The sequence below is a fragment of the Pristis pectinata genome, chromosome 12, assembly GCF_009764475.1.
Source record: "Pristis pectinata isolate sPriPec2 chromosome 12, sPriPec2.1.pri, whole genome shotgun sequence".
NCBI lineage: Eukaryota > Metazoa > Chordata > Chondrichthyes > Rhinopristiformes > Pristidae > Pristis > Pristis pectinata.
Window position 1 is genome coordinate 52058923 of NC_067416.1, and position 16708 is coordinate 52075630.

The 16708-nt window shown below is 48.6% G+C and overlaps 2 protein-coding genes and 1 pseudogene across 2 annotated transcripts; 2 read left to right on the forward strand and 1 right to left on the reverse strand.

The window, feature by feature from the left end:
* The first annotated feature begins 2138 nt into the window (after positions 1–2138).
* The window catches only part of LOC127576412 (zinc finger protein 850-like), a 34833-nt pseudogene continuing 20263 nt past the window's right edge, over positions 2139–16708 (forward strand).
* Positions 9656–13284, forward strand: LOC127576591 (uncharacterized). Its single transcript, XM_052027163.1, has 2 exons — positions 9656–10495; positions 13159–13284. The coding sequence occupies exons 1-2, from the start codon at positions 9805–9807 to the stop codon at positions 13203–13205; spliced, it is 738 nt and encodes a 245-aa protein (XP_051883123.1). The 5' UTR covers positions 9656–9804; the 3' UTR covers positions 13206–13284.
* On the reverse strand, positions 12824–16521 carry LOC127576577 (zinc finger protein 530-like). The gene is given in 2 exon segments (XM_052027131.1): positions 12824–15729; positions 16258–16521. A coding segment is annotated over 1 exon segment (1038 nt). The 5' UTR covers positions 15445–15729; positions 16258–16521; the 3' UTR covers positions 12824–14406.

The following is a 16708-nucleotide window of genomic DNA, read 5'->3' on the forward strand; positions in this document are numbered from 1 at the left end:
CTGCCTATCCTCACTGATTATGGTCTGTTGGTCAGAAAGTCGTTGCTCCAGATTTCCATCATCTGCAGTCCCTGGGCGTTGGTAAATGCGAGGTCATCCACTTTGGAAGGGAAAGTAGAAGATCAGATTATTATTTAAATGGTGAAAGATTGCAGCGTGCTGTTGTGCAGAGGGACTTGGGAGTGCTTGTGCATGAATCGCAGAAGGTTGGTTTGCAGGTGCAACAGGTTATCGAGAAGGCCAATGGAATGTGGGCCTTCATTGCTGGAGGGATTGAATTCGAGAGCAGGGAGGTTGTGCTGCAACTGTACAGGGTACTGGTGAGGCCACACCTGGAGTACTGCGTGCAGTTCTGGTCTCCTTACTTGAGGAAAGATATACTGGCTGTGGAGGCGGTGCAGAGGAGGTTCACCGGGTTGATTCCAGAGATGAAGGGATGAGCCCATGAGGAGAGATTGAGTCCCCTGGGACTATACTTGCTGGAATTCAGAAGAATGACAGGGGATCTTATAGAAACATATCAAACTATGAAAGGGCTAGATAAGACAGAGGCAGGAAGGTTTATTCCACTGGTAGGTGAGACTAGAACCAGGGGACATAGCCTCAAGATTCAGGGGAATAGATTTAGGACGGAGATGAGGAGGAACTGCTTTTCCCAGAGAGGAGTGAATCTGTGGAATTCTCTGCCCGGGGACTCAGTGGAGGATTCCTCATTAAATATATATAAGGTTAGTTTCAAATGACATCAGGTTATTCAAAGGGAAGAGTTGACTCTTGTATAAATCCAGTTTATATCCTGAAAACTGGGTAAAACAGGAAAGTAGAGAAAGCACAGGAGGTAACAAGGTCTCAACATCAGAGATAAAAAGCACTAAATCGTCAGCATAAAGTGAAACTTTGTGGGTAATCCCTCTTCTAAAGATACCAGTGATATCTCTAGATTCTCGAAAAGCAAAAGCTAAGGGTTCTAAAGCCAGATCAAAGAGCAAAGGGCTCAGAGGACATCCCTGTCTGGTTCCCTGTTGAAGTTTAAGAGGTTCAGAATTTTGAAAGTTAGTAAGAACGCGAGCAGAGGGAGATAAATAAAGTAATTTAATCCATTGAAATGACATCGGGCCCAAAGTTAAATTTCTCCAAAGTTTTAAATAAGTAACTCCATTCAACCCGATCAAAGGCCTTCTCAGCATCTAGAGATATCACACATTCCGATATTTCCTTAGAGGGAGAGCAGATAATATTCAGTAAATGACGAATATTAAAATAGGAATAACAATTTTTAATAAAACCAGTCTGATCATTGGATATAATTTGTGGTAGAATATTTTCCAATCCACGAGCCAAAACTTTAGATAAAATTTTACCATCAACATTAAGTAAAGAAATTGGTCTGTACAAAGAACGCTGCGTTGGGTTCTTATTTTTCTTAAGAATAAGTGAAACCGAGGCTTCATAAAAAGATTGTGGTAACCTACCCAATTTAAAAGAGTCTGAAAAAACAGAACATAAATAAGGTATAAGCAGAGAGGAAAAGACCTTATAAAATTCTCCAGGATATGCATCAGGACCCAGAGTCTTTCCAGAGTGCAATGAACGTGTGACCTCGGCGATTTCCTCATAAACAATAGATTGATCCAACTGTTTTCAGTTCTCAACAGAGAGTGCAGGAATGTTTAATTGGTCGAAAAAATTATTCATTACAGTATCGTCTTTAGGAGAAACAGAACTACAAAGTTTAGAATAAAATTCTCTAAAAGTATCATTTATTTCTACCTTGGATCCAGTGCGGACCTGCAGAAACTTCACGGGAAGCCATGTTGGGACAGTCCCGGCTCCCTCACTCCTCAGCCCTCCCCTTCCCTCTCTCCTCCCCCTCCCCTCCGCCCTCCCGCTGCTCCCCCTCCCCTCCAGATCTGGGTTCCGGGCCTTGAGCAAAATCTGACGCGGGGCCCGACACGATTTCCCCCTCTGCCGGGACCGCTGCTGCCGGGACCGCTGCTGCCCGCCCCGCTGTGCTCAGCCGCTTGTCCCTCCTGCTCTGGGATTGTCCTGTTTTAATGCAGACGGGAGGTGCGGTTCTGCGGCGGGAGGAGCTGGTTCCGGCTTCCGAACGGAGGAGCCTTCAGTCGAGCTGGGTGAATGGAGTTTTCAGTTGTGCGGGGAGAGGAGGCTGGAGCGGGGGCAAAGGCGATGTCTCTGACGGGGGAAGGGCCACAGCGTCGCCGCCTGGTCGGGTGTTCGATCCGGCAGCCGGGAGAGCATTGGGAGAGAGAGGAGGAGACAGAGAGAGAGAAAGAGACAAAACAAAGGAGATCTTGCAGCGCCAAAACGCTGGCACCGCCTTGGATTATTTTGCAAAAATATTTAAACCTGGTGTCCACTGGTCCCGGAGCCATCTCCTCGTTACTCTGCACACAAAACCATCTTTTTTATACTCTCCACTCCTCAGAAGCACTTCTCCCGTCGATATGTGAAACTAAACCCGCCCCCGAGGTACAGTGAAAAACATGTCTCGCAGACCGATCGTACAGGTCAATTTATTCCAAAGTGCAGTTACATTGAGTTAGAACAGAGTGAATTGAGGTAGTACAGGTAAAAACAATAACAGTACAGAGTAAAGTGTCACAGCTACAGAGAAAGTGCAGTGCAAGAAGGTGCAAGGTCACAACAAGATAGATCCTGAGGTCAGAGTCCATCTTATAGTGTAAGGGAACTGTTCAATAGTCTTATCACAGTGGGGTAGTAGCTGTCCTTGAGCCTGGTGGTACGTGCCCTCAGGCTCCTGAATCTTCTGCACGGTGTTAGAGGAGAGATGAGAGAATGACCTGAGCAGGTGGAGTCTTTGATTATGCTGGCTGCTTCAAGGCACTGAGAGGTAAAGACAGAGTCCAAGGAGGGGAGGCTGGTGTCCGTGATGTGCTGGGCTGTGTCCACAACTCTCTGCAGTTTCTTGCAGTCCTGGGCAGAGCAGTTGCCGTACCAAGCCGTGATGCATCTGGATAGGATGCTGTCTATGGTGCATCGATAAAAGTTGGTGAGTGTCAAAGGGGATATGCCAAATTTCTTTAGCCTCCTGAGGAAGTAGAGGCACTGGTGAGCTTTCTTGACACCTCAATGCACTCTGTAATAACTCAATGCAACTGCACAGTGTAATGAATTGACCTGTAGGATCGGTGTGCAAGACACGATTTTCGCTGTACCTCGGTACAAGTGACAATAATAAACCAACACCAATACGATCGCCAAGTCCAACACCAGCAAGATCCAAAATGTTGACTGTCCATTTCCCTTCATAGATGCTGCCTGACCCACTTTGAGTTCCTCCAGCTTCGTTATGCATTGCTTCAGATTTCCAGCATCTGCAGTCTCTTGTGTCTCCATCTGCAGAAAGAGGGAATGTTTTGGGTTTGATACCCCTTTTAACAGTGAAAGACAGAAAATTCATTGAATTTCAGTGGCAGAGTAGGTGAGGGAGGCAACGGGTAGAACAAAGGGAAGTGGCAGAAATGGCCCATTCTGATTATAGATGGAAAGACAACCAGAGATTTTGATGCCAGTCTGGATGCTGCAATGTTCCCAGATAGAAGATGACGTTGTTCCTCAAGCTTGTGTTTGTCATTATTATGACAGCTCACTACAGAGACTAAAATCTCAGCTGAAATACTGTCCTGTACCTATTGATGACTTTGTAAATTTCTTTTACAGGATCCAACAAGCAGAGGATTTGTTTATGGGAATCTCAAACACAACATCAGTGAATTCACACTGGGGAGAGGCCGTTCACCTGCTCTGAGTGTGGGAAGGGAGTCACTCGGTCATTCCAGTTGCTGATGCACCAACAAATTCCCAGAGAAGAGGCCGTGTATCTGCACTGAGTGTGGGAAGGGCTTCCTTCAGTCATCCCACCTGCTGACACACCAGCGTGTTCACACAGGGGAGCAGCTATTCTTCTGCTCAGCGTGTGGTAAGGGATTGGCTCAGTTATCCAGCCTGATGACACACCGGCGAGTTCATGCCAGGGAAAAGCCATTCTCCTGCTCGGAGTGTGGGAAGGGCTTTGCTCAGTCATCCCACTTGCAGGCTCACCAGCGAGTTCACACTGGGGAGAGGCCGTTCTCCTGCTCAACGTGTGGGAAAAGATTCACTCAGTTATCCAGCCTGATCTCACACAGGCGAGTTCACACTGGGGAGAAGCCGTACACCTGCTCAACATGTGGGAAAGGATTCTCTCAGTTAACCAGCCTGATGAGGCACCAGCGAGTTCACACCGGGGAGAGGCCGTTCTCCTGCTCAATATGTGGGAAAGCATTCATTCAGTTAGGCAACCTGATGATGCACCAGCGAGTTCACACTGGGGAGAGGCCGTACACCTGCCTGGAGTGTGGGAAGGGATTCACTCATTCATCCGGTTTGCTGAAGCACCAGAGAGTTCACACTGGGGAGAAGCCGTACACCTGCCTTCAGTGTGGGAAGGGATTCACTCAGTCATCTGAGCTGCTGATACACCAGCGAGTTCACACTGGGGAGAGGCCGTACACCTGCTCAGAGTGTGGGAAGGGATTCACTCAGTTAAGCAATCTGATGATCCACCAGCAAGTTCACACTGGAGAGAAGCCGTACACCTGTTCCGAGTGTGGGAAGGGATTCACTCATTCGTCCAGTTTGCTGAAGCACCAGAGAGTTCACACTGGGGAGAGGCCGTACACCTGCTCCGACTGCGGGAAGGGATACACTCAGTTGTCTCATTTGCTGACACACCAGAGAGTCCACACTGGGGAGAGGCCATTCCTCTGCTCGATGTGCGGGAAGGGATTCCCTAGGTCATACGAATTGATGACACACCAGCGAGTTCACACTGGGGAGAGGCCATACACCTGCTCCAAGTGCGGAAAGAGATTCACTCAGTCATCCCATTTGCTGACGCACCAGAGAGTTCACACCGGGGAGAGGCCATTCTCCTGCTCTGAGTGCGGGAAGGCATTCCGTTGGTCATCTGACCTGCTGAAACACCAGCGAATTCACACTGTGGAGAAAGATTAAACATGCTGTATGCTCAATATACAACCATCACTGCTACTGAAATCTAGCACAAATTCACAAGTGTTGCAGGTGTTAATGGGGGTCGGATTCTGTTGACGCTGCTGATCTCGCCCAGGATTGAACCCTGGTCATTGGGCACAGTTGATTTTCTTTTGTAATCTCTTTCACTGAGTTAGAGTTCAATGTTCTGGATCTGTGATTAAAATAAAGCAGTTCTGTTTGAAACACTTTATCTAAGGCCCTTCCTGTCTCTGCAATGCACACAATGAACAGTAGAAAGAGAGGCCATTCAGCCCATCTGCTGTCTTCCAGTGTTTCTGCTCCACACCAGCCTCCTCCCATCTCACCCAGTGTGAATATTCAGAACAGAGAGATGCAGCACAGAAATGGGCCCTTTGACTCACTGAGTCTGCACTGATTATCAACCAGTCATTTACTCTGATCCCACATTAATACATTTTTAAAATTCTGCCCACATTTGCATTGACCACACCCTGCTTCACCCCCACCACCAGCAGATTCCACTAATCACCCACACATTAGGGACAATTTACAGGACTTTAATAACCTTTCAGCCCACACCTCTTGGGATGTGGGAGGAAACCCACACAGTCACAGGGAGAAGGTGCAAACTCCACACAGTCAACACCCGAGGTCGGGATTGAACATTGTCAACGTGAGGCAGCAGCTCTACGAGCTCTGTGCTCATTCGGCTTCCCATTCAATGCATTCCTGTCGTTCACCTCCATCCCTCCGTGTGGTGACACGTTCCACATTGTTGAACTGTGTGGGTGAAGAGCTTCCCCCGGAATTTCCTGCAGGACTTTCAGCAGATTGATGGCAAAGACAACAGCTCAGCAGGGATCTTGTCCCAGATATTGGAGCAGCACAGCTAATAGAGCTGCTACCTCGCAGTGACAGGAGCCCAGGTTCAATCCAGATCTTGGGTACTGTGTGTGTGGGGGTTCTCCCTGTGACTGGGAATTTCTTCCAGGAGCTCCAGTTTCCTCCCACGTCCCAAAGACATGCTGGTTGGTAGGTCAATTGGCTGCTGTAAATTGCCCCTGGTGAGTGGGAGAAGTTGGGGAGAGTTGACAAGAATGTCGGGAGAATTTTTAAAAAAGGATGAATGTGGGATCAGTGTGGAGTTGTGGACTGTGTCGGCCTGTTTCTGTGCTGTATCTTTCTGTGACATTCCCCATCCATCAAGCCTCGGGGAGAAAGTAATGGTGTTTCACTCAACTTTTTCTTTAAGATTTAAGATATCTTTGTTCGTCAAGAGCATTGAAACCCACAGTGAAATGCATCTTTTGCTTAGAGTGTTCAGTGGGCAGCCGGCTAGTGACTCTATGCTTCTGGTGCCAACATATCATGCCCACAACTTCTCAACCCATACATCTTTATAATGTGGGAGGAAACTGAGTACTCAGAGGAAACCCAGGAAGACATGGGGAGAACGTATAAAACTCCTTACAAACAACGGCCGGAATTGAACCCGGGTCGCTGGCGCTGTAATAGTGTTATGCTAACCGCTTCACTACCGTGCTACTCCCAGCTCATTTTAATATGGGGCTATTCTCAATGGGCTGAAGGTTGCACAATTGAGTCACTGCAATACAGGACTGTCCTGACAGATCCTGTGCCTCATTCATTCTTCTACCTGATTCCCCCATTCACCACCTCAAAAAATATACATTGATTTCTGTCCTGAATACAATAACTGAGGAACCGCTCCCAAGTCAGGTTGGGGAAAGATTCTGCCTTTTTGAGATTGGTGCCTGATGATCAGAGTTTAAGGAGATGCTTTCAAAACTGGGAATGACTGCAATGTATTTTGTAGATGCTTCTCTCACCCTGTCTCTCTGATTCATGGAAAAGTGACAGAATCTTCCTTATCACCAACAGGTGACCCCTCAGCCCAAAACCATGCCCCTGAAAATTTGGATTCTTCCCCCATGAGAAACATTCCCTCAGCTGCCACCTGATCCAATCCTTTTTAAATCTTTCTCCTTTCACCTTGAGCCTCTAGTTTTGGACGGCTGCTCCACCACCGAGAGTGGTCCTTTGGAAGAAAGTGGAGGAAGAGGGGAAGATGTGACTGGTGCTGGGATCCTGACGCAGAAATGGTGAAGGATGATGTGCCACCTCGAGCTTCCGGTTCCAGCTCATTTCAATTCCCCTCCTCATTTCCACACCGACCTGTTTGTCCTCGGCCTTCTCCACTGCCATGGTGAGGCCAAACACAAACTAGAAAAACGGCACTTTGTATTCCACGTGGTGAGCCTACAGCCCAAAGGTACGGACGTTGAATTTGACAGTTTCAGGCGACCAACTCTCGTTCCTTTCCCACTCCTCCCAGATTCTCCTTTTGTTCACCTTTTCCTCCTCCCTCTTTCCCCCACCGCCCATTCCCGAGATCCGTTCCCCTCCCGCCCCTGATTCCATCTGCTCATCATCCTTCCTCCCTTCCGAGCTTTCACTTGTCATCTCTCTGCCTCTGTCTACTTACCCCTGCCCCAGCTGCTGCCACCTGCTCACGTTCCCTCCCTTATCTGGTTCCACATCAGCTCCAGCCGATGTCTCTACCTTCTGCCTCCCCCCAACCCCCAACCCATCTGCCTCCACCTGCCCATCATCTCCCACCTCACCTGGTTCCACCTCCCAACCTCTGCCTCCCCCCTCCCTCTCACCTCTTTATGCCGGCTGTCTTCCCTCTACACTCAGTCCTGATGCAGTATCTTGACCCGAAACACCAATCATCCCTCTGCCTCCACAGATGCTGCTCGATCTGCCGAGTTCCTCCAGCAGTCTTTTTGCGGCAGATTCCAGCATCTGCAGTCTTATCGTGTCTGCAACTGCCAAAGAGCCAGTCTGCGCCCGCTCCCCACACGGCAACCCGGCACAGTCCTCCGCCTGTGATGAAAAACACTGTGATGTTTGTGAGACACGATTTCCCATTCACAAAGCCGTGCTGACTGTCCCTCAGCAGTCCTTGCCTTTCCACACGCTGGTAGGTCCTGTCGCTCAGAATCCCCTCCAGTAATTTCCCACCACTGATGTTAGGTTCACTGGCCTGTGGTTCCCTGGCTTGTCCTTGCAGCCCTTCTTAAATAAAGGCACACCCTCCAGACTTCTGGTATCTCAGCCCTGGCTAAGGAAGATGCAGATAACTCTGCCAGGGCCCATGCAATTTTTTCCTATTCTTCCTGAAAGGTCTTGGGATGCAATTGGTCAGGCCCTGGAGATTTGTCCACTCTAATATGCATTCAGACTGCCAGCACCTCCTCTTTTGTCATGATAATCTGTCTCAAGACATCACTACTCGTATCCCTTAATTCCTTAGCTTGCATGACCTCTGTGCAAATATAGATGAGAAATATTCATTTAAGATATCGACCCTCTCTTGTGGTTCCACACGCAGATGACAGCATTGATGCCTCAAGGGACCTAATCTCTCCCGAGTTACCCTATATTGGGCTTCCCCCGTTTCCTATCTTCAGTCCTGAAGAAGGGTCCTGACCCCGAAACGTTGACCGCCTGCTTTTCTCCACGGATGCTGCCTGGCCTGCTGAGTTCCTCCAGCATCATCGTGTTTATCATCCAGATTCCAGCATCTGCAGTCCTTTGATTTCCAACGTTACAGGTAGGTGATCGACAGCAGAAGTGACCAGTTCTGATACAAACAGAGGGAATGAGTTACCCAGCATTGAATTTAATGTGGGGTCTGGAAGCCCTTTTCCTCTTATTCACGATTCACTTGCACTTCTTCCAATCCACTCACTGCATTGGGTGCTCACAGTGTGGCCTCCTCTGCAACAGAGGAACCGAACACAGGTTGGGTCACCGCTCTGTGGACAACCTTCGTACAGTCCGCAGGAGCGACCCTGAGCTCCCGGTTACCTGTCACTTTAATTCTCTCTCCCACCCCCACCCCGACCCCCACCCCCTGCACTGTTACAACAAGGCCTGACACCAGCCTGAGGAACAGCACCTCCTCTTCCCCCTGGGCATGTTGCAGCCTTCCAGTCCAGGTCAATTCATTACACAGTGCATTGAGGTCGGACAAGGGTGAAACAATACAGAATGCAGAGTAAAGTGTCACAGCAGCAGGGAAGTGCATTGCAGGTGGACAATAAGGTGCAAGGTCATAATAAGGTAGATTGTGAGTTCAAGAGTCCATCTCATCAATAGTCTTATCCCAGTAGGATAGAAGCTGTCCTTGAGCCTGATGGCACATGCCCTCAGGCTCCTGTGTCTTCTACCTGTTGGGAGAGGAGAGAGAATGACCTGGGTGGGTGGGGTCTCTGATTATGCTGGCTGCTTCACCAAGGCAGCGGGAAAAAAAGACAGAGTCCAAGGAGGGGAGGCTGGTGTCCGTGACGCGCTGGGCTGTGTCCACAACTCTCTGCAGTTTTTTGTGGTTCTGGGCAGAGCAGTTGCCGTACTGAGCTGTGATGCAGCTGCGTTATTATATGTTATTTTGTAGTTATGATAAAGAACTACAGTTCCCAGTAGGCAATGCAAGGGGTCACATGGGGGAACAGGAAGTGGCTGTAAATAGAGAGGAAAAGCAAACCAGTCTGGTGTTGGTTAGTAACAAGCTCGACGTATGCTTGGGTAGTCGGGCAGGGCAGGTGACTGAGGTGACAGTGGGGGAGCACTTTGGCACCAGTGGCCATAGTTCTATTAGTTTTAAACTAGTCATGAAAAGAGACAACTGGTCCACAGGTTCAAGTTCTAAATTGGGGCAGGGCGAATTTTGACGGTATGAGACAGGAGCTTGCAAAGGTTGATCAGAGTCGGCTGTTAGCAGGCAAAGAGACCACAGGCAAGTGCGAGGCTTTTCAAGGTGAGATAGTGGGAGCTCAAGGTCTGCATGTTCCTATTAGAGTGAAGGGCAAGGCTGGTCGGAGTAGGGAACCCTGGATGATGAGGGATGTGGAGGCCCTGTCCAGGAAAAAGGAGGCAGCATGGGTCAGGTCCAGGCAGCTGGGATCAAGCGAATCCCTGGAGGAGTATAGCGGATGCAGGAGTGTACTCAGGAAGGAAATCAGGAGGGCAAAAAGGGTGCATGAGTTGCTTTGGAAGAGAAGATTCAAGAGGATCCAAAGAGATTTTATACGAAGGGAAAAAGAGTTTACTGGAGAGAATACGGCCCCCAAAGACCAAAGGGACATCTTTGTGTGGAGCTGCAGAAGACAGACAAGCTCCTTAATGAATATTTCTCCTTTGTTTTTAACCATGGAGAAAGACATGAAGTCTTTAGAACTGGGAAAGGTAAACGGGGAGGTCTTGGGGATAGTCCACATTAAAGTAGAGGAGGTGCTGGATGTCTTAAACGGTATGAAGGTCAACAAATCTCCAGGGCCTGACCAGGTATATCGAAGAACACAGCGGGAGGCTCGAGAAGAAGTTGCGGGAGCACAGGCTGAGATACTTGCATCATGGTTAGCCACAGGTGAGGCGCCGGTAGACTGGAGGAGAGCGACTGTTGTGTCTGTATTTAAGAAGGATGGGAAAGAGAAACCTGGCAACTATAGACCAGTAAGTGTAAGATCTGTGATAATCAAGTTACTGGAAAGGATTTTGAGGAATCAGATACACGTCCATCTGAACAGACAGGGATTGATTAGGGACAACACACACCAAATGCTGGAGGAACTCAGCAGGTCAGGCAGCATCTGTGGAGGGAAATAAACAGTCGACTGTTTATTTCCCTCCACAGATGCTGCCTGACCTGCTGAGTTCCTCCAGCATTTGGTGTGTGTGTGTCGCTCCAGATTCCAGCATCTGCAGAATCTCTTGTGTCTCCAGGGTTGATTCGGGGATTTCCGCATGGCTTTGTGCACGGGAGATCGTGTCTTATGAACTTGATTGAGTTTTTTGATGATGTGACCAAGAAAGTTGATGAGGCCAGGGTGGTAACGTGGTTTATATGGACTTCAGTAAGGCCTTTGAGAAGGTTCCACATGGCAGGCTGCTCTGGAAAGTTAGATGGCATGGGATCCAGGGAGAGCTGGCTCATTGGACGCACAATTGGCTCGATGGTAGAAAGCAGAGGGCGATGGTGGAAGGTTGTTTCTCGGACTGGAGGCCTGTGACCAGTGGTGCGCCTCAGGGCTCGATGCTGGGCCCATTGTCATTTGTCGTCCACATCAACGATTTGGATACGACAGCACAGGGCACAGTGAGTAAGTTTGCAGATGACACGAAAATAGGTGCTGGAGTGGACAATGAAGAAGGTTATCAAAAATTACAAGGGGATCTTTATCAGCTGAGGCAGTGGGCCGAGGACTGTGGACAGGCCAGGACTTTATTCCTTGGAGCATAGGAGACTGAGAGGTGATCTTACAGAGGTGTTTTAAGATCTTATAGAGGTGTGAAATGATTTTAAGAGATCTTATCTTATAAAATCATGAGGGGCATAGATAGGGTGGATGCACTCAGTCTTCCCCCCACCCACCGCCACCCTCCAGAGTTGGGGAATCAAGAACCAGAGGGCATCGGTTTAAGATGAGAGGGGAAAGATTTAATCGGAACTTGAGGGGCAACTTTTTTTGTTTCCACAAAGGGTGGTATCTGTGTGGAATCAGCTGCCAGAGGAAGTGCTTGAGGCAGGTCCAGTAACAACTGTTAAAAGACAGTTGGACGGGCCCGTGGATCGGAAAGGTTCAGGCGGCTCTGGGCCAAATGCTGGCAAATGGGAGCAGCCTGGATGGGACATCTTGGTCGGCTTGGACTCACTGGGCAAAAGGACCTGTTTCCGTGCTTTCTAACTCTCTGACTCTGGAGATCAGCCTCAGCAAATCGCAGCAACAGTGTGGGGGACGGATTCATAAAGTCTATAATAGAGTTTTCTAGACCAGGGTGTTGAGAAACTAATGAGAGGACAGCTATTTTACATACTTTACTTCGTTATAAGAAAGGGTTAATTAATGATGTGGTGGTTAAGGTATTTTTATGACAGATTTAGAAAAATTGATAAGGGATTTAGTTCAATCTAAAACCACGATCGTCAATATACTTAAGCAAGGGGTGTTACGAGCTAGGTTGCTACTTGGTGAATGTCCCTTTACGGCAGCTGGCCAGCAGCGTAGTGGTGTGTGTGTGTGCGTATGCTATGTACCGGCTGGCATGCCTGTTCTGGTCAACCGACTGTCCGTCCGTCCATGGATGAAGAACAATAGCTGCGTCTGTCACTGCGATCCATGTATGGAATTGTGGAGCAATCAAAGTGGAGTGCACTCTGTCGTTAACCGGTACTGGAAGGCAGGTGTATCCGTGGGCGGCCATGCACCGAATGCCTTCGGTGTGGCAGCTACTTTGGAACAAATGGAGATCATCAGTGACTGAGGTGTCGTTTGGTTCCATCGTGGAACATGTGGAAATCATAAATGTTTCCGTCCATTCTCTCTGCGAGCTACTGTGGTTCTGCAAAAGCCTTTGCTCAGCGTTCGACCATATGACTTGCTGAACTGAACTTTGAGAACTATTCCTAGACTTGGGGTTTGGGAATTCGCCACACACACACTTTTGAGTTTATTAGTTTTGGGGTTAATGTTTAATATCTAACAGTTTTACTTTTTTTATTATTACAAGTAGTTATTAATGAAATAGTTTTAACACTTACACATGGCTCGTTGTGTTTCTATTGTTGCTGGTACGTAACAGGGGCAAAATTTGGGAAACAAGATGAAAGGACATGATGGCAAACAAGCAGGGACAACATGGAAACTCAGTTTTAATTCTTTAAATGTAATATATATTGTTTACAGGCAAAAAAACACAAGGAAAAGTGGTCGATAATAAGAGAAGTTAAAGAGAGTGTTAGATTAAAGGAAAGGCTTAACATTTTGCCAAGATAAAGCAGTAAACCTGCAGATTAGAAAAATGTTAGATTTCAGCAAAGGGGGGCCAAGGCATTGATAAAGAAAGGCAAAGTGGAATATGAGAGTTGTCTGACAAGAAACATAAAAATAGATTTGAAGAGCTACTGTATGTGTGCACACAGAGCTGAGCTCAGGTTAATGTTGGTCCCTTACAGAGATACAGGAGAAACTATATTGATGTGTAATGAAATGGCGGGGTAGTTAACCAAATATTTTCTGTCTGTCTTCACAGAAGAAAGAAAATGCCTCACAGAAATACGACAGGTACAGACTGAATGAGGAACTCAATGAAATTATCATCAGTAAAATATGAGAGCTGGAGGAATTAACAGGAAGGTAAAGGTGATAAATTCAGAGCTGATAACCTGGGTCCTCAGGGTGTGAATGAGATGCTGAGGGAAACAGTGGACGAATAGTTTTGTCGTCTTCCAACATTCTGCAGATTTGAGAACATTTCCCACAGTTTGGAAGGCAGCAAATGTCACCCCAGTATTTGAGAAAACACAACTGTAGGCCAGCTGGTGTAACATCAGTCAAATGGAGAATCTGAAAGGTACCCAGAGAATAATAGAAATGGAGAGAGAGAGATGATTACAAAAGGGAAACCAAGTTTGACTGACCTGAGTCTTGTTAAGGTTGTAATACTCAAAAACAACAACAGAAAAACCAGAAGAAACAGGAGCAGAAGTGTCGGCCACTTCAGCCGCTCCATTACCCAAGATCACACTGATCCGACCCTGGCCTCAGACACCATTTTCCCCTTCTTTCCCCACACTCTGCAACTCCCTTGTCATTCAGATGTTTGTGCATCTCCACCGTGAATGTACTGAATAACTCCGTCTCTGCAAGTCCCCGGCACCGAGAATTCCAGAGATGCTCCGTTCTCAAGGGAAGACATTCTTCATCATCTCGGATGAGTGACCCCTGACTGATGCCACGTCCAGCAATTTCCCTGCCTTGTGCATAGTCAGTGCAGACTCAGTGAGTCAAAGGGCCCATTTCTGTGCTGCATCTCTCTGTTCCTTTGAATATTCATACTGGGTGAGATGGGAGGAGGCTGGTGTGGAGCAGAAACACTGGAAGGCACCAGATGGGCTGAATGGCCTCTCTTTCTACTGTTCATTGTGTGCATTGCAGAGACAGGGAGGGCCTTAGCTAAAGTGTTTCAAACAGAACTACTTTATTTTAATCAGAGATCCAGAACAATGAACTCTAACTCAGTTAAAGAGATTACAAAAGAAAATCAACTGTGCCCAATGACCAGGTTTCAATCCTGGGCGAGATCAGCAGCGTCGACAGAATCCAATCCCCGTGAACACCTGCAACACTTGTGAATTTGTGCTAGATTTCAGTAGCAGTGATGGTTGTACATTGAGCATACAGCATGTTTAATCTTTCTCCACAGTGTGAATTTGCTGCTGTTTCAGCAGGTCAGATGAGCAAGGGATCCCTTCCCGCATTCAGAGCAGGTGAATGTCCTCTACCCGGTGTGAACTCGCTGGTGCCTCAGCAAATGGGACGACCGAGTGAATCCCTTCCCACACTCGGAGCAGGTGTAAGGCCTCTCCCCAGAGTGAACTTGCTGGTGTGTCTTGAGGCTGCATAAATGAGTGAATCTTCTCCCGCACTTGGAGCAAGTGTATGGCCTCTCCCCGGTGTGAACTCTCTGGTGTGTCAGCAAATGGGTCGACTGAGCGAAACCCTTACCGCACTCGGAGCAGGTGTACGGCCTCTCCCTGGTGTGAATTCTCTGGTGCGTCAGCAAATGGGACGACCGAAAGAATCCCTTCCCGCACTTGGAGCAGGTGTACGGCCTCTCCCCAGTGTGAACTCGTTGGTGTCCAGACAAATAGGATGACCGAGTGAATCCCTTCCCACACTCGGAGCAGGTGTACGGCCTCTCCCCAGTGTGAACCCGCTGGTGTATCAGCAGCTGAGACGACTCTGTGAATCCCTTCCCACACGTTGAGCAGATGAATGGCCTCTCCCCGGTGTGAAATCTCTGGTGTGTCAGCAGATGGAACGACCGAGTGAATCCCTTCCCACACTCGGAGCAGGTATACGGCCTCTCCCCAGTGTGAACCCGCTGGTGTACCAGCAGCTCAGATGACTCAGTGAATCCCTTCCCGCACTCGGAGCAGGTGTACGGCCTCTGCCCGGCGTGAACTCACTGGTGTCTCAGGAAAAGGGACAACCAAGTGAATCCCTTCCCACACTCGGAGCAGGTGTACGGCTTCTCCCCAGTGTGAACTCGCTGGTGTCTCAGCAGCTGAGACGACTGAGTGAATACCTTCTTGCACGTGGAGCAGGTGTACGGCCTCTCCCCAGTGTGAACTCTCTGGTGTGTTATCAGGCTGGATAACCGAGTGAATCCTTTCACACACGTTGAGCAGGAGAATGACCTCTCCCCAGTGTGAACTCGCTGGTGTGCCTGCAAGTGGGATGAGTAAGCAAAGCCCTTCCCACACTCCGAGCAGGAGAATGTCCTTTCCCCAGCATTAACTCGCTGGTGCGTCATCAGGCTAGATAACTGAGCCAATCCCTTACCACACGTTGAGCAGGAGAATGGCCGCTCGCCAGTATGAAGAAGCTGTTGTGCCAGCAGGTGGGCTGACTGAAGGAAGCCCTTCCCACACTCAGTGCAGATACACGGCCTCTTCTCTGGGAATTTGTTGGTGCATCAGCAACTGGAATGACCGAGTGACTCCCTTCCCACACTCAGAGCAGGTGAACGGCCTCTCCCCAGTGTGGATTCGCTGATGTGTCTGAGGTTCCCATAAACAAATCCTCTGCTTGTTGTATCCTGTAAAAGAAATTTACAAGAGTTATCAATAGGTACAGGATAGTATTTCATCTGAGATTTTAGTCTCTGTGGCGAGCTGTTATAATAATGACAAACACAAGCTTGAGGAACAACGTCATCTTCCATCTGGGAACATTGCAGCATCCAGACTGGCATCAAAATCTCTGGTTGTCTTTCCATCTATAATCAGAATGGGCCATTTCTGCCACTTCCCTTTGTTCTACCCGTTGCCTCCCTCACCTACTCTGCCACTGAAATTCAATGTGTTTTCTGTCTTTCACTGTTAAAAGGGGCATCAAACCCAAAACATTCCTTCTTTCTGCAGATGGAGACACAAGAGACTGCAGATGCTGGAAATCTGAAGCAATACATAAGGGAGCTGGAGGAACTCAAAGTGGGTCAGGCAGCATCTATGGAGGGAAATGGACAGTCAATGTTTTGGCTCTTGGTGGTGTTGGACTTGGTGATTTTATTTGTTTTGGTTTATTATTGTGAGTTGTACTGAGTTAGAATAGAAGTGTTAGATACCATTCTATATCCAGACAGAATACAACATGTTCCTCTCCAACCATTAGGCTGGGGCACGTCATGTTATTGGGCCCCCGGGCCCCACTCGCCGGTGCCTTGCCTCATTCCCCCTCCCTCATTCTGTTCTCACCCTCTCCCCATTCCCCCAAACCCTGCCCCTTCCCTCGCATCTCTGCCCTCATTGCCCCTCCCCATCCCCCCTCTCCGCTTCCCCCTCTGCCCCTCGTTCCCCTTCCCCACTCCCCTATTCTCCCCATCCCTCACTGCCCCCTTCTGCACATCCCCTCCCCTTCATTTCCCCACTCCATTCCCCTCTTCCCCCTCCCACCTCCTCCCCCTCCCTCCATCCCACCCTTCCTCCTCCCTCCTACCACTAGTTTCCCCTCCCTCATTCACTCCCTCACATTGCCCCTCCCGCCCATCCCCTCCCTTCACATTCCCCCTCCACCCA